General features: G+C 39.6%; 1 protein-coding gene across 1 annotated transcript in view; it reads left to right on the top strand.

Annotated features, from left to right (window-relative positions):
• The window catches only part of MTPN (myotrophin), a 61,486-nt gene extending 47,195 nt beyond the window's left edge, over window positions 1–14,291 (top strand). The window contains exon 4 of the mRNA XM_030853927.2: window positions 11,622–14,291. Within this exon, the coding sequence (XP_030709787.1) occupies window positions 11,622–11,708 (87 nt within the window). The 3' untranslated portion in view covers window positions 11,709–14,291. The remainder of the gene's footprint in view (window positions 1–11,621) is intronic.
• Window positions 14,292–24,901: the final 10,610 nt, after the last annotated feature.

Genomic DNA, 24,901 nt, shown 5'->3' on the forward strand with positions numbered 1-24,901 from the left:
ATTGTAACTCTACAGTGATGGATGTTAACTAACCTTATTGTGGTGAATTTTGCAATATATACATATATCATATCGTCATGTTGTAAAACTAAAACTAATATAATGGTCTATGTCAATTATATCTCAACTTAGAAAAAAAACAAGTGGCTCTTAATGAAATGCCTGAAGGTAAGCAGTCCAGGGCTGAATAGCTGGCTCCACTTGTCCTCAGTACCCCACACTCTCTTCTCCCCTGTCTTCCCCACTCCTTACGGTTGCAAGATGACTGCTGAACCTCCAGGCGTTGTGTCTGTTTGGGGCAGGGAGAAGGGAAACAGTTAAGGACACTCTCCTCCCTGAGGCTTTATTGGAAAAGGAAAGCTATCCACGAGATGCCAGCTTTGTGCCAGATGGCCACCTGTAGCTTTAAGGGAGTCTGGGGATTCAGTGCCTTTTCAGCCTCTATAGGAGAGGAAAGCACAGAAAAAAGGGGTTTGCGCTAGACTTTGGATGAGCCAAGCTGTAGTACTGGGTTGGCCAAAAAGTTCATTTGGTTAATGAATCCATTCAATAAAGTTCTTGGTGAAAATGAAAAATGTGTCTTTTATTTTTACTTAAAACCGAACAAACTTTTTGACCAACCCAGTATACACCTTGAAGTATGATCAGCAACGTGCCAGGGGGCATACAGGAAGAGAGGGAGCCAGCTGTCCTGGAAACTCCAGAAGGGCTTCACGGAAACAACTGAATAAGAGTTAATCAAGTGGTTAAAGGGAGAGCACAAAGAATTGCTTTGTTCCTTTACATTTTAAGAGTCCTTGTTGGGACATTTAATATCAGATATATTTATTCAGGCATTCCTTTTGTACTTGATTCTAACCCACTTTCTTTCCAAAAGTGAGTTGAATATACCAAACCATGGTTGCTAAATTTTTATTGCTGAGATAGTGGTTATATTCCAAGGTTGTGAAACAGTATCTAGCAACATAATACAGAAATGTCCGCCAAGATGTCATGTGTGTATCTAAATGCTAATTTTTTAATTGATTTGATAAATTTTGCACTGAAACAAAGCTGCGTAGTGTTTTAACAATTGATTAGTATAATTATAATTATCATCTTTGCCACGAAAGCCTTCTGTCAAGATAATGTCAGATAACCTGAGTACAAGTTTAAGAGTTTCATTCTTAAAATGTTACTAATCCAGTTTTCTGGCCTATTTGTCCAGATTAAGAACTGGTGGTAATTTTTAAAAAAACACACAAAAAAAACCTGGTGGTATAAAGCAGCATTGAGCTATCTGAAGTAAGAAGTAGATAAAGATGCACTCTTGTTTCATGCCAGTATATCTTTCTAGCTACATTGTAAACTATTCTATTCAAGGGCAGAGATAGTATGATGAATTTTTTTAAACATTCCCCATATTCTACAACTTAACTATCAAATAATACTTGATTGTCTAAAACGGTAACTTTTGAAAATGAAGAAATTACTGGTGAGGTTTTAAAGCTTTTTTACTCCCTAGAATGACAAATGACAAATGGCCTGTCTCTCTACTTGGGCCACTTAACTTGGCTGTAGCAACCTTTTCCTCCTCCAGGAAACTATCACAATCAGAATCACGCTGTAACTATAAGCAGGTGAGCCTAGTCCTTTATTGTATGTGTACAGTCCCTGTCTATATCAATTAATTTTAAAAAACATTTAATTTTTCTAATATCATTTGATAGCCTGTTATTGACACTGCAAGGCCTTGTGATTTCAGAGACTGATAAACATGGTTACTGCTGTCACCATATTTAGTAAAATGTAAAACGAGTGCACAAAGTGTTGTGATTGCTGTGGCAGGAGTTTATGTAACAGCAGACACCTAAAGGAAGAAGAGGTCACGTGTGGTCCTGGGAGTCAAGGGCATAGTGTGTTATAAATAAGGATGTCATTACAACTTTAGGTACCACAAATATAACTTCAAAAAGCAGTTGACACTTGAGTTGAATCTTAGCAACGTAGTGTCCAAGAATCTAATAGAGAACTGGAGTACCTTTCCAAGCAGAAGCAGCAATGTGAGAAGGTTGCAGAGGCAAGAAAGAACCAGCTTTCAAAGAAACAGCTTTTAGTAGTTTTATTGATTTTTGCTATTGTTTTCTTCATTTCTATTTCATTTATTTCTGCTCTGATCTTTATGATTTCTTTCCTTGTACTGACTGGGTTTTCTTTGTTCTTCTTTCTCTAGTTGCTTTAGGTGTCGTGTTAGATTGTTTGAAATTTTTCTTGCTTCTTGAGGTGAGATTGTATTGCTATAAACTTCCTTCTTAGAACTGCTTTTGCTGTGTCCCAGAGGGTTTGGGTCATTGTGTTTTTGTTGTCATTTGTTTCTATGTATTTTTTTATTTCTTCTTTAATTTCTTCAGTGATCTCTTGGTTATTTAGTAGTGCACCGTTTAGCCTCCATGTATTCATGGTTTTTTACAGTTTTTTTTTTTCCTGTAATTGCTTTCCAGTCTCATAGCATTGTGGTCAGAAAAGATGCTTGATACGATTGCCATTTTTAAAATTTTCCGAGGCTTGATTTGTGACCCAAGATGTGATCTAGCCTAGAGAATGTTCCATGTGCACTTGAGAAGAAAGTGTAATCTGCTGTTTTCTAATGGAATGTCCTATAAATATCAATTAAATCTGGTCTATTGTGTTATTTAAAGCTTGTGTTTCCTTATTTATTTTCATTTTGGATGATCTGTCCATTGGTGTAAGTGAGGTGTTAAAGTCCCCCACTATTATTGTGTTATTGTGTTACTGTCGATTTCCTCTTTTATAGCTGTTAGCATTTGCCGTACGTATTGAGGTGCTCCTATGAGGTGCATATATATTTATAATTGTTATATCTTCTTCTTGGATTGATCCCTTGATCATTATGTAGTATCCTTCCTTGTCTCTTGTAACATTATTTTAAAGTCTATTTTATCCAATATGAGTATTGCTACTCCAGCTTTCTTTCACTTTCCATTTGCATGGAATATCTTTTTCCATCCCCTCACTTTCAGTCTGTATGTGTCCCTAGGTCTGAAGTGGGTCTCTTGTAGACAGCATGTATATTGGTCTTGTTTTTGTATCCATTCAGCAAGCCTGTGCCTTTGGTTGGAGCATTTAATCCATTCACATTTAAAATAATTATTGATATGTATGTTGCTATTACCATTTTCTTAATTGTTTTGGGTTTGTTTTTGTAGGTCCTTCTCTTGTGTTTCCCACTCAGAGAAGTTCCTTTAGCCTTTATTGTAGAGCTAATTTGGTGGTGCTGAATTCTCTTAGCTTTTGCTTGTCTGTAAAGCTTTTGATTTCTCCATCGGATCTGAATGAGATCCTGGCAGGGTAGAGTAATCTTGGTTGTAGGTTCTTCCCTTTCATCACTTTAAGTGTATCATGCCACTCCCTTCTGGCTTGTAGAGTTTCTGCTGAGAAATCAGCCGTTAACCTTATGGGAGTTCCCTTGTATGTTATTTGTCGTTTTCCCTTTGTTGCTTTTAATAATTTTTCTTTGTCTTTAATTTTCGTCAATTTGATTACTCTGTGTCTCAGTGTGTTTCTCCTTGGGTTTATCCTGACTGGGACTCTGTGCTTTCTGGACTTGGGTGGCTATTTCCTTTCCTATGTTAGGGAAGTTTTCAACTATAATCTCTTCAGCTATTTTCTCTGGTCCTTTCTCTCTTTCTTCTCCTTCTGGGACCCCTATAATGTGAATGTTTGTGCATTTAATGTTGTCCCAGAGGTCTCTTAGGCTGTCTTCATTTCTTTTCACTCTTTTTTCTTTATTCTGTTCCATGGCAGTGAATTCCACCATTCCGTCTTCCAGGTCACTTATCCGTTCTTCTGCCTCAGTTATTCTGCTATTGATTCCTTCTAGTGTATTTTTCATTTATTGTATTGCTCATCTCTGTTTGTTTGTTCTTTAATTCTTCTAGGTCTTTGTTAAACATTTCTTGCATCTTCTCAGTCTTTGCCTCCGTTCTTTTTCCGAGGTCCTGGATCATATTCACTACCATCATTCTGAATTCTTTTTCTGGAAGGTTGCCTATCTATCTCCACTTCTTTTAGTTGCTTTTCTGGGGTTTTATCTTGTTCCTTCATCTGGTACATAGTCCTCTGCCTTTTCATTCTGTCTGTCTTCCTGTTAATGTGGTTTTCATTCTACAGGCTGCAGAATTGCAGTTCTTCTTGCTTCTGCTCTCTGCCCTCCAGTGGATGAGGCTAGCTTGCATTAGAATTTTCATATGAAAATCTTGAACTAAGAAAGTAGTGGTAGCAAGGACAGGTGGAAAATGTTAGGAACATTATGGTCTAAAGATTTGGTGACTGATAACATGTGAAGTAAACAAGAAGAACTGCATAGTGTCTCCACAGTTCCTGGAAGGTGGTTCTTACCATGATAGTGACTACTCCAGAAAAAGAAACAAGTTTGTAGGAAAAGATCATGGATTCACTTTAGGAATCGTAGAGTTTGCGGTATTTCTGGGACTTAAAGTAGATAAGTCTCAGTGGCATGTATATGTGTTTATATATATATGGGTTTAAAGATCAGGGTAGATATTCAAAATGAGTATAAAGGTTGGAACTTAAATTGTAACATGTATGAGATCAGGCAAAAAGCGAAGAGTGCCAAAGACCAGAACCATGGAGAATCCAGCATTTAAACAAAGCAGAGAGAAAGTAAAGGGGAGGAGGGTGGAGTGGAAGTAGTGGGTGCAGGAAGGAGAGGCAGGCTAGACAGACAGAACTTGGAGATAATATTCTAAAGCATTTTCAGGACAGCATAGATTAGACTATAAATTGCCTTCTGTGTCCATTTTTTACTCTTTCTTTTAGAAGGGGAACCCCAGGTTTTAACTGGGTGCATACATTGCAGCCTAGCTAGTCCTTGTATCTCAGTTTGCCTTGCAGTGGATATGACTTTGTGTCTAAGTTTGGGCTGATGGGATGTGCACAAATGATGTGTGCCACTTCTAGATCATCACCTAAAATGTGAAGCCACTTACTGGGGACTTTCACCCCCACATCCAGCAGGCTGGAAGCACATGTGGAGGTGAGCACACTTAGCAGTAGACTGTTTTATGAGAGAGAAATAAATTAACTTAGTTTAATACATTGTGTTTTAGCCTCTCTTTGTTATAGCAGTTTAGCCAAACCATAACAAATTGGGTCAAAAGTTGTTATTTGTAAATGAATGAACAGGAGTGGGGAAAACTTGGGTGTGGATCTCCCGATTCTGTCACTTGGGAGAGTTGCACAGGGTTTTGATTTTGGAACGATAGAAATAAAACTGATCATAGTTGTCTGCTAGGTGCCACAGTGAGCAGTGTTTACCCAGAAGTAATTTAAGCACTGTTTATATATTTTAACTGTAAAAATCTATCAATATCCAGGACCAGATCGCTTTACTGGTGAGTTCTACCAAACATTTAATGAAGAATTAATACCAGTCCTTCTCAAAGTCTTCCCAAAAACATCAGTACAGATGGGACCGCTTCCAAACTCATTTTACAAGGCCAGCATTACCCCTATACCAAAACCAGACAAGGATGCCACAAGAAAATTGCAGACCAATATCCCTGATGAACATAGATGCAAAAGTCCTCAACTATATGTTAGCAAATCAAATTCAGCAATACATTAAAAGGATCATACTCCATGATCAACTGGGATTTATTCTGGGGACGCAAGGATGATTCAGCATCTGCAGATCAATCAATCAGTGTGAACACCACAATAACAAAATGAAGGATAAAAATCATATGATCATCTCAGTAGATGCAGAAAAAGCATTTGACATAATTTAACGTTCATTCATAATAAAAACACTCAACAAAGTGGCTGTAGAGGGAACATGCCTCGGCATAATGAAGGCCATACTATGGCCACAAGCTATACGTCATAATCAACAGTGAAAAACTGAAAAGTTTTTCCCCTAACATAATGAACAAGATGAGGTTGCCCACTCTCACCACTTATTTAACATAGTACTGGAAGTCCCTAGCCAGAGCAGTTAGGCAAGAAAAGAAATAAAAAGCATCCAAGTTAGAAGGGAAGAAGTAAAATGTTCTCTGTTTGCAGGTGACAGGATACTCCATATAGAAAACCCTCAAGACTCCACTAAAAAACTGTTAGGGGCTTCCCTGGTAGCGCAGTGGTTGAGAGTCCGCCTGCCAATGCAGGGGACACGGGTTGTGCCCAGGTCTGGGAAGATCCCACATGCCACAGAGCAGCTGGGCCCGTGAGCCATGGCTGCCGAGCCTGCGCGTCCAGAGCCTGTGCTCCGCAACGGGAGAGGCCACGACAGAGAGGCCCGCATACAGCAAAAAAAAAAAAAAAAAAAACTGTTAGAACTGTTCAACTAATTCAGTAAACTTGCAGGATACAAAATCAATATACAAAAATCAGTTGTGTTTCTATACACTAATAACAAATTAGAAGAGAATTTTTTTTAATTCTACATAAAACTGCATCAAAAAGAATAAAATACCTAGAAAGAAATTTAACCAAGGAGGCAAAAGACTCTTATGCTGACAACTGTACAACATTGATGAAATATATTAAAGACGCTAATAAATGGAAAGATACTCTGTGCTCATGGATTGGCAGCATCAATATTGTTAAAATGTCCATACTGCCCAAAGCAAGCTTTAATGCAGTTTCCATCAAAATTCCAATGGCATTTTTCACAGAACTAGATTAAACAATGCTAAAATTTTTAGGAACCACAGCAGATCCTGAATAGCCAAAGGAATCCTGAGAAAAGAGAACAAAGCTAGCAGCATCACATTTCCTGATTCCAAATGATATTACAAATATGTAGGAATCAAAACAGTATAGTATTGATGTGAAAACAGGTACATAGATCAATGGAATAGAGAATCCAGAAATAAACCCATACACACACACACACACACACACACACACACAGACAGTCAATTAATTTACCACAAAGCAGCCAAGAATATATAATAGGGAAATACTGTTGAGAAAAGTGGACAGGCACATGCAAAAGAATGAAACTGGACCACTATCTTACACCATACACAAAAATCGACTCAAAATGAATTAAAGACTTTAAAATAAGACCTGAAACCGTGGAACTCCTAGAGAAAAACATAGATAGTAAGCTCTTCGACATTCGTCTTGGTGATGAGTTTTTGAATTGGACACTAAAGGCAAAGGAAACCATCAACAAAATGAAAAGGCCACCTATAGAATGGGAGAAAAATATTTGCAAACCATGTATCTGATAAGGGGATAATACCCAAAATATATAATGAATTCATATAACTCAATAGAAAAAAAAAACTCAGTAGAAAAAAAAATCTGATTTTAAAATGGGCAGAGGATCTGAATAGACATTTATTTATACAAAGAAGATATACAGATGGCCAACAGATACATAAAAAGGTTCCTCAACGTCACTAATCATCAGGCAAATACAAATCAAAACCACAATGAATTGTCACCTCTTACCTATGAGAATGGCTGCTATCAAAGATATAAGAAATAATAAGTGTTGGCAAGGATGTGGAATAAAGGGAACCCTCGTGCACTATTGGAGGGGATATAAATTGGTGCAGTCTCTGTGGAAGACAGTATGGAGGTTCCTTAAGAAATTAAAAATAGGACTGCCATGTGATCCAGCAATTTTACTTCTGGGGGTTTATCTGAAGGAAACAAAAATCCTAACTCAAAAAGTTATCTACACCTTGTGTTCACTGCAGCATTATTTACTGTAGCCAAGACAGGAAAATAACCTAAGTGTCTATCAACAAATGCATGGATAAATAAAATGGGGTGGGTATGTGGGTGTGTATATACACACACACATATGCACACATAATGCAGTGGATTATTATTTAGCTATTAAAAAAAGAAGAAAGTCCTGCCATTTGCAACAACATGGATGACCTTGAGGGCATTATGCTAAGTGAGATAAATCAGAGAAAGACAAATACTGTATTATCTCACTTATATGAAGAGTCTCAAAATTCACAGGTGACAGAAAACAGATGGGGGGGGGCGAGGAATGGGTAAAGGTGGTCAAAAGGTAGAAACTTCCATTTATAAGATAAGTAAGTCTTGGGGATATAATATACAGTATGGTGACTAGGAGGAAAAAATCAATCAATAAACAACAGTTTTTACAGAACCGAATATAAAAGTTAATCTTGACAAAATAGAGAAGCTGGCAATTTAAGAGGTAGAGGGAGTAATGGGAAGGTAGAGAAAGTATCTTATAAAGTAGAGGAATTTGATGGAACAAGAAACAGGTTTTAAATACAAACATATTTACAAAGAAACAGAAACTGCTATTTGAAGTATAAGACATGGGGAGGATGTGGGAAAGGGATGTGCTCCCTGCTAGGGCAGCATCCATGCAGCAGGGAGTCAGAAGGTAATCTCTGAAGTTAATAACTCAAATAGTGGCATGAGTATAGTACTTAGAGCCACGGAAATAATCACTAGAACTAATAACTACTGAAAATGGTTTCCTCAGGAGAGGGGTGAGGCCAGATATACTTAAGTTCTCCAATAACTGCATCAAGTATCAAAAAATTATTTTCTTTTAATATCCTTTTCCACGTTGACAAAATTGGTTTATCTTTTTTAGAAGAACTGGTTTGAGTTCATTAACTTTATTCCTAACATTTTATTCTTTTTAATGCTATTATCAATGGAATTCTTTTTACCGCGAGTTTTTTGGTGTGTATTCTGAGTTCTGTGATTAGTTTGTATTACAATTAGAAAAAAAAGATGATTTATATAAAATTTTTAATACTTTTATCAGATTTTTGGGGTTGCATATAGCAGAAGTTGACTCTAACAAGTAGAAAAGGAATTTTTGAAGATGTTGGACTAGTCAGAGAATCAATAGGAAAGCTGGAGGACCAGGCTCAGAAGAGGCCAGAGCTATGGTAGCTGTAAGACTCTAGATGGCAGGAACTTCTCAACTGTCTCTTCTGGGTGATAACACAGAAATAAATGAGCTCTGACTTCTTGTTGTCTTTCTTTTGTTCTCTCTAATCAAGATTCAAAATCCAGAAGTGAGCGTCCTGCTTTGATGCCTGGCAAGGAAAGTACATGGCACCTTAAGTTACAGTTCTAGGAGTCCACACAATGGGGACAAATGATTACCCCGAATGAAATTAGGGTGCTGTTATCAAAAGAAGGGAAGTCTGGCAGCTAAAAAGCAACAGATATTCACTATGATATTTAACTTTTTGTTAATGCAGAATTACAGTTTACAATGTTAGTCATAAAAACAGTTATCAATATTGAATAAGAAATAATATGTTTTGCTAAAAATAGAATTACCATATGATCCAGCAGTCCCACTCCTGGGCATATATCCAGACAAAATTATAATTCAAAAAGATACATGCCACCCCTATGCTCATAGCAGCACTGTTCACAATAGCCAAGACATGGAAACAACCTAAATGTCCATCAACAGATGAATGAATAAAGAAGATGTGGTACCTATATACAATGGAATACTACTCGGCCATAAAAAAGAACAAAATAATGCCATTTGCAGCAACATGGATGGACCTAGAGATTTTCTGACTTACTTAACTTAGTATGATAGAGAAGGACAAATACCATATGATTTATATGTGGAATCTAAAATATGATACAAATGAACCTATCTATGAAACAGAATCAGGGACATAGAGAATAGACTGGTGGTTGCCCCAGGGCAGGGGGGTGGGGGGGGCAGTGGGAGAGGGTAGGAGTGGGAATGTGGGATTAGCAGATGTAAACTACTATGTATAGAATGGGTAAAAACAAGGTCCTACTGTATAGCACAGGGAACTGTATTCAATATCCTGTGATAAACCATAATGGAAAAGAATATGAAAAAGAATATATACTGTATATGTATATAGCTGAGTCACTTTTGCTGTATAGCAGTAATTAACACAACATTGTAATTCAATAAAAAATAAATTTTAAAATTTGTTTTGGATACAATGGTCCCAATTATTGTCACTTAACCTGTGTTGGAGTACTCACCACACTGAAGTTCTCACTCACAGATTTCTCTCTCACTTAACTGTAAGTTCCATATGTTCCATAATGCAGTTAAATTCAGTTAGAAAAAGAGAAAACAGACTTTTATAGTCATATTGAGGAGGACTTTGTGATAATTTAACACTTGCTAAAATGTCTGTCATCTCCTTCTTGGTTTACCTAATCAACTTGTACTTACTCAAGGCTCAGCTCAAGCATAACCTCATCCAGAAGGACTTTCTTACACTCTCCTAACCACATCCCATTATGGTTTACAGACCACTCATCACTGTGCATAACGCTATTGTTCTCATCCCACTGTGTCATACTGGTTGACTTGTCTGTCTCTCACACCAGCCAAACTGGCAGGCTCTATCTTGTTTTGTGTCTATGCATCAAACATTCAGTAAATATTTGTTGAATGAGTGAATGGATTTGCCAGCAGAAAGGGGGCAGGGCATTCCATATTCCAACAAGTGTAAAGTCATGGCACCTGGTACATTGAGGAATGGTGACATTCCAGAGGATTAGAGTATTGAAAGATTAATGGGAAAAGAGACTGGTGAATTTGACTAGAGTTTGTCTCTACAGGACCATGCATGCCAAGTTTAGACAATTCCATAGGCCTCAGGAACAGAAGAATGAGTGAGACTTGGCAATGGGAGGAGGACAGGACACAAGAGGTTATTTGGTGAATAAATACGGGTTGGGCTGGAGCTAGCAGAGAACCTTTCCATGGTGGAGTGTTGCTATCTGTGGAAGTTAGAGAGGTTCAGACTTGGTTTGGGAGCAAATTCACCCACCATGCACTAGGTACTTTTTTAGATACTGGGGACACAATAGTGGATAATATGAACAAGATTTCTACTCCCACTGAGTTTTTACTCTAATAAGGGAAGACAGATAAAAACAATAGACACAAAGGTATGCGTACACATGCTCGAAACTAGAGTGCCATGTTGCAAGTAAAATGTTCCATGACAGCACTCTCTGCATGAAGCATTGAGAGCAAGCTGGAGAGAATTTCCCTAGATGATAGCAGATACCCTCCTTTCCTAGCCCACATCCCAGCCATTTACTGCTAAGTTTTTGTAAGTATAATGACCAATATTGTACATGTTCTTTAGGAATTTGTCTAAAATAAAAGGTTTGTAAGTTCTAGATTTTACAAATGTGTGTATTACTTATGCACTCTCCAAAAAGTGTTGCAAGGAAGAAAAAAAGATAATTTTGTCGCAGTAATACTTTCTTCTTTAGCAAAAGTGATTTCCTTCCCAACCCTCCCTGTTTTATACTACATAGGGATCTTCTTTTTTAAAGCTTAATTGAGTAAATATATGATAGTATAAATAAAAGTCAGTCATTGCCTATGTTATTGGCAAGTTGTGTTCCTAGTTTACATTTCTAGTGCCTGAAAAATAATCTGGTGTTTTTACAGCTTAGTCTCTAACCTTGCCAGCTGTTCGGGGCTTTTCCTTCACTAGAATGGACTCCGGTAGTAAAGGAGTTTTGCCTCTGCCAAGCGCCCTGGCTTTCACTCTCTTCTCCTGGTTGTGGGCGTCGTTTAATGATAAAGGCTCTTTCCTCTTTTCCAGGGTGCTGATAAGACTGTGAAAGGTCCAGATGGACTGACTGCCTTTGAAGCCACTGACAACCAGGCAATCAAAGCCCTTCTTCAGTGATGGACGGATGGGCTAACAGCTCTGGAAGAATGACTCTCCTGTGGCCTCACACTGCTGCCTGTCTGTCTGTCACTCTATCTGCCAGCTTCTTCAGCTAAAATACTTCTAGAGGGGTGAGGGGAGAGAGAAATTCATAACAAATCAGACTACCAGAAAAAAACAATGTTTGGGAGGAGAGGAGAAAAACAAGATCAGGCTTTTACTAGGATTCCTGATCAGGTTAGCCTCTTTTCCATTTCCAGTAAAAAAAACACAGCTTATACCCATGGGAGAGCAAAGACAAAATATACCATTAATGTTTGACCTTTTCAGCTCCCTGGTTAATTTATTAATTAGATTGCGTTGAGGGTCTGACTCTACCAAGACCAACTATACATTTGGTAGCCCCATCTGTGCGAGCAGTAGTGGCTGCTGTGACGTAACTTAGGGTGCTGAGATAAGCAATTAGCTCTAGCCTTCTGCCTTAAGATTCACTCTAGTGGGGATCTCCCGGCATAGTTAAGAGCGCTGCCTGTGGTTGGTGACCAAATCTTCCCTCGGTGACTTCCAGCTTTATGTGAAAGCTCATTTAAGGCGAGGAGGGGCACACTCCTAAACTGCTGGGCGGCTGAACTTTGGGTTTCCTCTCCCCCTTCACATGGATTTCATGTATCTTTAGATAAAACTGACTAGTTTTATTTATAAAATCTCGAAATTTTGGAAGTCTAAAGGAGAAATCATTCCAGTATGCATATTTTTTTTCCTCTAGATTCAGACATTTATAGAACATTGAAAACACTTTCAAACTCCTGCTGGTAGTAAAAGGGGATTTAAAAATAGAATCATAGCCATAAGCCTGTTAGTATCATAAAGAGAGAACAGTTGTCTTAGTACCTATGGATTTTCTTCATTTGCTATTTGAATGGATTGGCCTCAGTTGTGTTTGGAGAATCAAGGAACATTCTTTGGAATGCCTCTCTCAGACCCATCCTGGATGCTGATTACTTATTGCACCAAAGCTATCACTGGGGTGAGATTTACTCTTTGGACAAACTTAACCCCATCCCTTAAAAATATGCGTGTTACCAAGTTTCCCTGAGGTGTTGATAGGCTTCTGCTGAATGTATGCCAACCCACCTGCATAATATATATTTTTTCTTTTCTATATTATGCATTGCATAAAATGTGAGAACTTCAAATTGTATTCTGTGTTCTTAAAATACAGTGCCCTAAAATGGTGTTCTTGGGACCTGCAGAAAATATTTAGACACATTTTCTAATGTTTATTTCATGAGCAGTACAGCTAATTAAAACATATACCCTTAAATTTGCTGTCCTGCATATAAAATACTAAGATTCCCTTGACTTGCCATCCATATAAGCTTACTAAAAATATAAGGGTTTTTCCTTAGCCATGTCATGCAATAATTGAATGTACCTCAAATTTTTAAAACGGGGGAGGGTGGGTGAGGGACTTGTATTCAGATTGTGGATAACAAAGAATTAATGATGATTTTTTAAGGCAATGTAGCATTCTACAGCAGGGTTAAACTAGTACCAAGTCAGCCTGGCCAACAAGTCTTACTGACCACTTGCTGATTGGTTGGTTGGTGTGTGGGTTTGTGTGTGTGTATTTTTCCCCATGAACCCTTTTTTTATCCTGTGGCTTTTTCACTTAAAACTAGCCTAACCCTGTAATTTTCCTGCATCCAAGAAAACAATCACAAAATGCTGGTTTAAATACTTTGATACATTTGGCTAATTCTGCTGTCTTAATGCAGCCTATTTATTAGAGTTGGATTAAAAGTCGGTAATCAGTACTTCATAACATCACTGAACTGAAACACAGAGCTATCCTCACTGAAGATGGAGGGCACTCTATCAGACTGTAACTGTCAGCGTAGTGACAAGCTGTTTTGATATCTCTTGTTTCCACTTCTTGGCATACTGCTGTTTAAAAGGCTTGGATTTTACTCTCTACGCAGTTTTACCTTTACTCTCAAAGTATTTTTTGTAGTTGGCTGCTGCAGAGAGTGCACTGTCCTGTCATTCCTAAACCTGGTCTGCTTCCACAGTCACCTGGTCTGGAGACCATGTGATTCTGTGTACAGTTTATCCTCATGTTCCTCGTAATGCAGTAGAGGCTACTCTGCCTTCCCTCTTCTTTCTCAGCCATTTTGTAAACCCCATAATTATGAAGCAGTTGCTTGAGAAAATAACAGATAAACAGAATAGACTGACCAAGATGGTTTAGTTTCTTTTTTTTAACTAGGTTATTTATAATGTATTTCTGAACCACTTGGCAGAGAAATTCACAACACTTAATGTTCATATTTTGACTAAAGGAAGCTAAAACCTTGTCTGCTTTTTGGTACTACATGCATTAGTAAAAGATTAAGTAAGTTTTGTTCTCCACTGAAGTAATATTTAACATCTCAGAAAAAATCTTGCATGTTCTGTAGTTTTGTATTAAGTCAGTCATATCGTATGCACTGTATCAAGTGAAAACAGGTGGTTTACCTGTCTACATTAGTATACTAACAGATTCCCCCTTGCAGCTTCAGACTGGTATCTGTAGACTTACAGTTGAGCTACGGCACGAGAATCGATGCAGTAGTTCACAGCTCACCTTCTAAACCCAGTGGGGCATGAAGGAGAGGTAGGTGGGTGCAGTGAGTGGAAGCTGCCAGCAAGTACACCCTTGATTCATTGATTTCTTTCCCCCAAATAATGGATTTCAAATCTATATGTACCTATTTGATTTTTTTTCCCTAAATCTTCAACTGAGCTGCTGTTTTCTTCCATGCAATACTGTATACTCGATTGTGTATAGAAGAAGCTGGTGAGGGTGCCCTCCTGCATAAGTAACTGCAGTGTTTTGCATGCAAAATTTTAAAAAATTTAAATTGTCCTGATTCTATTTTGTAAATGGAGAAACAATCATATCTTTCTAAGCAGTAATGGAGGAAGACTAGTGCTTTGTGCATTTTGATATATTTGAGTTCATTTTTTCCACAATGTAATGCGTTTGACACAATTGGGTTTCTCATATTATCCTAGTTCACGTACATCAGAATGCTAAATAATATTGTGTTGAAGTTTTGTGTTGCAAGAACAAATGGAATAAACTTGAATTGTGCTACAGCCAGCGTGTCAGCGTTTACCTCACTCCGTTACTATCGCCTTCCTCCTCCAGTCTTCTCTACAACTGTATCGGTGCTTTGACTCAAACTTTTAATTAATCTGAATTTTCCCCCTCTATCCCACTTCTGGAAAAAAATAAGTGGAAAGAAAATAGGACATAGGAAAGATTCAATAGAAATAAACTATATTACTTATCTCATCTAGAGGTTTTGCTCTTCTCACAGTTGCCTGATACAAATTGTTTGCCTGTAATAAATGTTGAGTAGTTACTAGGAGCAAGCTGTAGCTAGGAAATACGAGAGTGTCAGGATCTTAATAGGTGTTAAAGAAAACAGGGTCACAGTAAACCTCTTTAATCCTTTCATATGCTCATTTAAGCTATCGCAGAACTTTCACGTAGCACAGTGTATCAGACTGTTAGATCTTTTTTTCCTCTTCCTGTTAAGACCAGTGATTCTCAAAATGTGGTCTCTAGACGAGCAACCATGACCAGGGAACTTGATAGAAATGCCCAGCAATCCGTGTTGTAATAAAGCCTCCAGGTGATTCTGATGCACACAGATTTGTACGAGACAATTAAGAGAAAAAGAAATAGTCAAAAAGCTTCTAAATAGGATGTCATCAAGGGTGGCTTTCTAGAGAGTAAATGGAAGCTGTAACACATGAGACAGCAAAACTCTGGACACCCAAGAAAATCTTAAGATGAACTTCAAAGCTACGTTCTGGGCAAAAGAAGTCGGGTTAAGATGTAACAGTGGCTCCAAAAATGTAACACTGGTAAGAATGACCCTTCACGGGGCTTCCCTGGTGGCGCAGTGGTTGAGAGTCCGCCTGCCGATGCAGGGGACACGGTTTCATGTCCCAGTCCGGGAAGATCCCATATGCCGCGGAGCAGCTGGGCCCGTGAGCCACGGCCACTGAGCCTGCGCGTCCGGAGCCTGTGCTCCGCAACGGGAGAGGCCACAGCGGTGAGAGGCCCGCGTACCGCAAAAAAAAAAAAAAAAAGAATGACCCTTCATTATTAGGGATTTTTCCCTGAAGGATGTCCCATCAATTGCCATGGACAGTATTTCCACAGTCCCCAGCTATGGTGTTACAGTCCCCATAGCTGAATTGCTGAGGCTTGAGCCTTGCCCAAGTCCTTTGAGTTCCAAAGTGGAGTGAGGGAAGCATGCAAGGACATTGGGGAGATAATGTCATGAACCTCCTTATTTCATGCTGAGCATACTATGGGTCACTGGCAGGGCTCTAATCACTTAGCTGTGCCCCTGGCGGCTTCTGCCTAGCTAGTCCTACAGCAGGAGAGCCCTTTGGGAGACCAGTTGCTGCTTTCAACTCTGCTTCCCTGGGCTGGCATTAGTGCCTTAAACATGGATCCTCCACTGCAGTGGGTGCACCACTGGCTCAGAAACAGCCACCTTTGTGCCAGCGAACCATTTCCTGTTTTAAATTTACCATCTTCCCCAGACACTAACGGGATAATCACACATCAGCCATAGGATATCCTTCTTCAAGGCTTTTACTTCATTGCAATATAATTACTGATTGAAAATAGAATTTATCATCTTTAATGGCACCTGATACATGGCAGACATTCACCGTATTTGTTCTGAACTAATGTCAAACCATTATACAGTCAAATGCGAGGTAAGCTTTGTTTTAGTAAATCCTGGCTAAAGGATTACTGGCTTTTGGGACCATGGGGCTACACCTAAGTGTCACTGTACTCAAATATTGGCCAAGCAGCCTCAAAAGTACTACTGAAATTTCAAACCCAAATCAATGAAGTAGAGACAAATATCACAGTCACAAAGATTCACTGAGGAAACGCTGACCATGGGGTCAAATGCAGGTCACTGAGCTATTTGTGGCATATACTAAAGCACAGCTGTAAATAGAGTAGCAACACAAAGGACTGTCTGGTCACCCCAGCAACTTCTATGCATTCAGCAGCTGCAGCAGCAAGGGTATTCTTATTCACACCATTTGGATAGAATGATGGGTCACATGTCTGGCAACAGCATCTTATCACACAAAGGAAAATAATGCATAGACAATTCCTAGCAACTGGATGCTGATATTATTACTAGATAACTTTTTTCTTTTTTAAAGAAACTGTGTTTTACTAAAGTTTTACTAACAAATCTGAGAATGTATCTGTATATCCTTCTCCGGATATCTAGTAATGTCCCATGTGTTTATGCAAATCCCCTGTGGCAGGCCACCAAGTCTAGCTATGTGCCACTGCTGGTGATTTGCTAGTCTAATTTCAGTAGGCTTGAAAGTACTCAGATCTAAGTTAACTTATATTAATTTTACTACTAAAATTTTTAAATAGTTATTGTATTACAGCTAGTTGTGCTGAGAACTTTTTACCACATTACATTATTCAATTTTCACAATAATCATATGTTTAAAAAAAAAGACTAAGGTTAAAAAACTTGCAGTAAACAGCTCATGAATGGTACTATTTAGTTCTGTCCGATTTTAGAGCCCACATTCCTGATTTTAGAGCCCATATTCCTTCAAATTAAATGAAGAGTAAAAGCTGTTCTCACCCATATATCCAAAACCAATGCTCATACCTACTCCCTTGCAGAAAGCTCAGAGAGGCTCTGCAGCCCTGGTGCCCTTTTTTTTTCCCTCTTAGCAATAGATCTCCAAAACTTATTTTGCATAACTGAAACTTGGTAACCTTTAACCAACACCTCCCCATGTTCCCCTCCCCCAGGCTTTGGCAATCCCCATTCTGTCTCTGCTTCTATGAGTTTGACTATTTTAGATTCCACACATAACTTCTTTTTCTGGCTTATTTCACTTAGCATAATGCCCTCAAGGTCCATCTATGTTGTTGCAAATGGCAGAATTCCCTTCTTTTTCCAAGGCTAAATAATATTACACCTTATGTACATACCACATTTTCTTTATCCATTTGTATATCAATGGACATTTGTTTCCATGCCTTGGTGATCACGAATAATGCTGCAAGGAACGTGGGAGTGTGTTCAACTATCAACTATCTCTTTGAGATCTAGATTTCACTTCTGTTGGCTATATACCCGGAAAAGGGATCACTGGATCAAATGGTAATTCTATTTTTAATCTTTTGAGGAACCTCCATATTGTTTTCCATAGTAGCTGCACCAATTTACATTACCACAAAGTACGAGTGTTCCCTTTTCTCCACATCCTTGCCAACATTTATTACAACACGGATTGCTGGGCATTTCTATCAAGTTCCCTGGTCTAACAGGCGTGAGGTGGTATCTCATGCTTTTGATTTGCATTTCCCTGATGATTAGTGACATTGAGCTCCTTTTCATTCATCTGTTGGCCATTTGTATGTCTTATTTGGAGAAACATCTATTCAGGTCCTTTGCCCATCTTTTAATCGAGTTATTTGGGGACTTTTTTGGCTATTGAATTATAGGTGTTCCTTATATATTTGAATATTAACTCCTTGTCAGATATATAGTCTGCAAATATTTTCTCCTCTTGCGTAGGTTGCCTTTTCATTTTGATGGTTTCTTTTGCTGTGCAGAAGCTTTTTAGTTTTATGTAGTCCCACTTGTCTTGTTTTGCTTTTGTTGCCTGTGCTTTTGATGCCATATCAAAGAAATCATTGTACAGTTCAATGTCAGAAGCTTTTTCCCTACGTTTTCTTAGTCTTATTGTTTCAGGGTTTGTGTTTAAGTCTTTGATCCATTTTGAGTTGATTTTTGTATATGGTGTGAGATAATCCAATTTTATTCTTTTACATGTGGATATCCAGTTTTCCCCACACCATTTATTGAAGAGACTATCTTTTCCCCATTGAGTCTTCTTGGCTCCCTTGTCCAATATTAGTTGACCATACATATATGCCAGGGTTTATTTCTGGTCTCTTTTATTCTTTTTCATAGTCTGTCTGCTTTTATGCTAGTACTATACTGTTTTTGATTACAGTAGCTTTGTAATACATTTTAAAATGAGGGAGCATTTCAGCTTTGTTCTTCTTGCTCAGAATTGCTTTGGCTATTTGGGGTTTTTATGGTTCCAAATGAATTTTTAAGATTGTTTTTCTATTCCTGTAAAAATGTCATTGGGATTTTGATAAGGATTACACTGAATCTATAGATCACTTTGGTAAATACTGACGTTTTAACAATATTAATTCTTCCTATCCATGAACACGGGACATCGTTCCATCTGTCTTTATTTCTTTAGTCACTGTTTTCTAGGTTTTAGTGTACAGGTCTATCACCATTTTGGTTAATTTTATTCCTAAGTATTATATTCTTTTTTTTTACACTATTGTAAATGGAATTTTCTTAATTTCCTTTTGGTTGGTTTGTTTGTGGCCACCCATGTGGTTTGTGGGATCCTAGTTCCCTGACTCAGGATTGAACCTGGGCCTTCAGCAGTGAGAGTGCAGATTCCTAACCACCAGACCGCCATGGAATTCCCCTTAATTTCCTTTTTGGATAGTTGTTTGTGTATAGAAATGCAGCTAGTTTTTGTAGGTTGATTTTCGTGTCCTTTGACTTTACTGAAATTGCCTATTAGTTCTAACAAATTAAAATTAAGTTCTTGAAATTAAACTGTAACACTATGAACCTGGAAACCCTATCATATACCCAGGCTTATCAAAAATTACTCTTTAAGGGAGTTAGATCACCATTTTAACTGATCATCTATTGTGGTCTGGGCATCATGCCAAGTATTTCATGTGAACTGACTCATTTAATCTTCATAAAAACCCTATGAGGTAGGACTATTGTTATCTGTTTTCAAATGAGAAAACTAAAGCTCAGAGAAGTCGGGTAACTTGCATGTGGTCACACAGCCAGTTAGTGGTAGTCTGGATTTAAACTCAGTCTGACTCTGAAGTTTGTGCTCTCTGCACCTTATATTGCCTCTCCAACTCTCACTGAACCAACCTATGACATTTTATTCAGTAAATGCAGTGTTTTCCAAGTTCTTAAAAAGATACTTAGCAAAAATTTTATGAGTTTGTTTATGATTTTAAGCAATTAGATGAAAAATATCATGTAACATGCCTTGATCAATTACTTCTTATGATGAAATCAAATTCTGCAGAGATGAAATTTAGTTTTCAGTTTGAGAAATAGAAATACTTGAATGTAATATATTTTGGCAGTCTAGAATTATTATGATATAGATCAAGAATCAGCAAACTATGGCCCACAGCTCTAACCTGCCCTATCACCTGTTTTTTATAAATAAAGTTTTATTGGAACACAGCTTATACCCATTCTCTTACATATGATCTACGGCTACTTCTACTTCATTAGCAGAGGTGAGTAGTTGCAACAGAGACTTTATGGCTCACAAAGCCTAAAATATTTACTCTCTGGCCCTTCACAGAAAAAGCTTGCCAACTCGTGATATAGATGTTTAGTTGGGATAGGTTGAGGAAAACTCTGTAGGATTGGCCAGGACCTAATTAGAGAGTGATGAGCAAGTCATGGGAGAATGTAACCTGTTAATTGAAGCAACTTAAAAGCCAAGCCTATAAATAATGCACCTCTCTTCATACCTAGGGTAGATTGTTACAGTAATGATCCCCAGTGAATCATGCCTGGGTATCCGGGCCCTTGTGCAACCCCTTCCCAAACTGACTCTTGGGCTTGGCCATGTGACCTACCAGGGCCAAATGGGACAGCAAACATGAAGCCAGCAGAAGCATGAACAGGTGCTTCCTTGTTGGGGCATGCCCCCTTAGGTCTCAGCATGGAAACAAGCCCAGAGTTATATCTCAGGAGAGACCACATGAGGAACTGAGGTGTCCCAGTCCACAGTCCCAGCTACCCGCCAGACAGGTGCGTGAAGCCATCTTGAACTATCCAACACCAGCTGAGCCCCCACATAACTGCAGCCGCAAGTGACCCCAGGTGAGATCCGAAGAACCACCAGCTACACCCAGCTCAGACTGCAGAATCATGGACAAATACACAGTGGTTGTTTTAAGCCACTAGGCTTTGGGGTATTTTTATGCAGCAAGAGACACCTGATGCAACACCCTAGATGAAGGAAATCTACTGATGAGGGCTCAGGAGCAGTACCTGGGGGCAAGAAGACATGTCTAATTAAAAAGAAAGTGAATTTTTAAAATATACACACCTGCGAGATACAAACAAATACAACGAAGGGCCCAGGATTTCCTTTTCTTTCAGATTCTTGAAGAAGAGAAAAATAAGTTAAAAGCAAAAACCTTTGGCTTTCTGTCTAGGAAAGGTTAAGTGCTATAAATAAACTCTTGTGTTTCTACAGAATCCTTTTTATCCCTTTCTATCTGCCCAGACAGAGAAAGTGTCTCCTGCATCCTGGTAGGTTTTTCCTTTTGCCTCTTGGAGGAGTCAAAGGCTAATGGGGATTTGCTGGTATGAGCCAAACACCCGTGCCAAGCTAGCGGCTTTATGGCGAAGTAACAGCTTAAATAGTATGGGGAGGGGGTGGAAAAAGGGGGCAGCACGGCATGAAATAAAGAAGAGCCACAAGGGCTGAGACTCTCATCTGTGATTCCCACGCTAACCGCCAGGTGAGCCAGTGCTGGCCTTCCTGCCAGACATGAAGGCAAGGGGGCCCTCAAGCATGGCCAGCAGGGTGTGGGCATGGCAGCTGCATCCGGAATGGCAACAGCAGCAAAAGGTCCCTCACCCTTAATTGTTTATCACCTCCCAGCACTCTCTTTCTCTCAGTCAAGACCTGTGGAATCGTTTCAAAGCAGCCTTGCTAAGACCCAAACCAGCCACAGCGGCTCCAGAAGCTAAAATGCCTTGGGTTCCAGGGGCAAAAAGGGAGGTAGTGAGCAGAGTCAGTTCTCTAAATTGTGAGTTCATTGGTTCATTCAACAAATACTTATTGCGGATCTATATATGTCAGGCCCCGCTGTGGGCACTGTAGTGATAACAGTCAACACTACGGACGTGACTCCTACCCAGATAGGGCTTACATCCTAGGAGGAGAGAAAAGACAACGGCTACTCCCTAAATAAAACCAGTACAGATGCTGACATGTGCTGGAAGAAAGTGGACAAGCTGGGCTAGGGCACACACGGTAGGGTGCTGGAGGACCTCCTGGCTCGCCTACGTCTTACTGGTTTCTGACGTTCAAGGTGTTTATACCTTCGAGGGAAATGTTTTGGCCTCAGGTAAGTAAAGCTCCACGTGGTTAGATTTTTTCCGCATTTCAGTTTATTGTGTCGGGTAATATCGATGCAGGCTAAGACATGGGAGGGAGGTGGCGAATGGCAGCAGCGCTGAGACCAGACAAGACGTTGAGCTGGCCCTCTGGTGGTGGGGGGGATCGCCTGGCACCCCACTAATGACCCTGCCTGCAGGGCAGGCAGGGCAGCAGTTCTCCAAGGCCATCTCTCTGCGCTGTGTGTGCTCACTGATCAAGCAGCAGCAGCAGCAGGGCCCTGCCCAAGCTCTCTAACTAGATTGCCCTAATGGGACCACGCGCGAGACAGAAGCTCAGCGCTCTCTGTAGGGAGCTACTAATGCTTCCAAGTCCAGGGAGAGGTCGACCAGTGCTTGGCTTGCTTTACAAAATAGGAACGAGGTCCCCAGGCTTTGTCACCTCAAGGAGGATGGGCTTTCTAATATCTCCTCCTCACACTAAGCACAAAATGCTAGAGAGTTGCTTGTCATCTTTCTCTTACCCCCTTTTCATTTTGAATGAACCATTACATAAATCCTGTGTTCATCTCATTTCGGTAGCTGTGAGCTTAAATCTTGTTTCACGTCATTATCAGCAATTCTTTTCATGATGATAAGAATCAACACAAACCCCAGTTAAAACCTGGACATCTGCCACCCAGTTGCCACAGACAACCGAACCACTCACCCAGGAGGTATGGCTGAGGTTGGACGACGTGGAACAAAAAAGGGAATTCTTCCTGAGGATAAGCAAACCAACTGCGTATATTTTGGTTGTGTGACCCAGTGGATTCCATTTTAAAAATTTAAACTCCCTCATTTAAGATTAAAGGTGTGTGTTTTAAAAGGAGGTCTTATAGAGAACAGACTTGTAGTTGCCAAGGGGGAGGGGGTTGGGGGAGGGGTGGCGTGGGAGGTTGGCATTAGCAGTTGTAAGCTATTATATACAGAATAAACAACAAGGTCCTACCGTATAGCACAGAGAACTATATTCAGTATCCTACGATCAACCATAATGGAAAAGAATATAAAAAAAGAATGTAGGTATAACTGAATCACTTTGCTATACAGCAGAAATTAAAACATTAAAAATTAACTATAGTATTTAACTGTACTTCAATTATATATATATATATTAAAAGGTCTTACTGATTAAATATTAGGGATTTGTTAAAAATCTAAAACTGCTGCCCAGAACGTTTTCATTTGATTAAATTTCCTTTTTTCTGAGATATTCACTATTATAAGAGCGACTTCACATGCCTCCTAAACTGTGGAGTGTTGAACAAAGGGAAAATATCTTTATTATGATTTCTCTCCTGCCACAGTTATTTGAGTTATACTACCTTGTGCTTCCTGACATTTTAGGAAAGAATTATGTTTGGAGCTTTGCCATGTCATAAATTAACTTGACAATCTTTTTTTGACAAAAATCACACCCATACTTTTGGCCCCAGTCATTCTCTTTGATGTTGTTGTCTTCTTGTTAAGGAGGAAGAAACATGCTTTCACAAGCCTATTGGCTAACATGTCAATGAGAAGCAGATTCCAGGTATAGGATAAGGGGCTGCCTGAGGATGAACTCAAGCAGACCCCCATGGAGAAACACTTCCTTTGCTCACACTGTGTTTTGTCCTTTCCTGCACAGGTTGAGACAACATACAGATGACTTGCATCCTAGATAAACTTGTCCAGGAGCTCACACCCGGCTGAGCTGAAATGTGATTACCAGGAACTCAGACACAGTTCTCACGCCAATGATAAACCAAGTTCCTTGTGTCCATAAGTAAATCCATCCAACCAAAATTGAATTAAGAGGTCCTCATTGCCCAATCCTGCTTCCTCCCTTGATGATGCTTAATGGGTCTAACAAGGATCCATTAAGACCACCCAGGCTGAGGCTTCCCTGGTGGCGCAGTGGTTAAGAATCCTCCTGCCAATACAGGGGACACGGGTTCGAGCCCTGGTCCAGGAAGATCCCACATGCCACAGAGCAGCTAAGCCCGTGCGCCACAACTACTGAGCCTGCGCTCTAGAGCCCGAGAGCCACAACTACTGAAGCCTACGTGGCTACAGCCCGTGTTCTGCAACAAGAGAAGCCACCGCAATGAGAAGCCCACGTGCCGCAACGAAGTGTAGCTCCCGCTCGCCACAACTAGAGAAAGCCCATGCACAGCAACAAAGACCCAACACAGCCAAAAATAAATAAACAAAATAGATTTTTAAAAAATTTTTAAAAAGAAAAGAAAAGACCCCTCCCCCCAGGCCTCCAAGGACTAACGTAAACAGCTGAGGAGCAGTACCGCCAGATTTAAACTTGATTGACTAATGAAGTCAAACGTGTGGGTGATCAAGCAGGAAGGCGGCACTGAGAGCCCTGGTAGAATGCCAGTTTTGCAGTACAAGATGGTTATGAAATGATTCAAGATGTTTAAAGACAGACAATGTATTCTGAGAAAGCAGTTGTGTGAGGTTTTAGGAGATTTGAAAACATCCTGTTTCCAATCCCAACAGGGAGGGTTCCAGGAGCATGGAGGCATGAACAAGAAATACCCTGGAAATAAGAGTTTCAGGCCAACTTGATAGAGCCCTTCTGTGTCATAACTCCTAACATCTCATCTCATTCTCAAGGAGACATCTCCACAAAAAGCCCAGCACACCATCAACCCAAGGTACCTAGCGTTCACTTGTTATGCCAGGACTCTCCACCCTGTTGCAGAGAGAAGCTGTACCCAACTAGAAGAGTTCCTTACACAGATGTTTAATATCAAAACAAGAAACAGCAACCCCAGAGCCAGCTCAGGGGTACAGACAAGAACTCAAGAGCTCCAGGAGTGCCCTCACCAGGAGAATGACTCCCACATCCACATCTTTCTTGAAATCTCACCCAGGCTCTGGGCCCCGACC

This window comes from Globicephala melas, chromosome 9 (assembly GCF_963455315.2).
Source record: "Globicephala melas chromosome 9, mGloMel1.2, whole genome shotgun sequence".
Classification (NCBI taxonomy): domain Eukaryota; kingdom Metazoa; phylum Chordata; class Mammalia; order Artiodactyla; family Delphinidae; genus Globicephala; species Globicephala melas.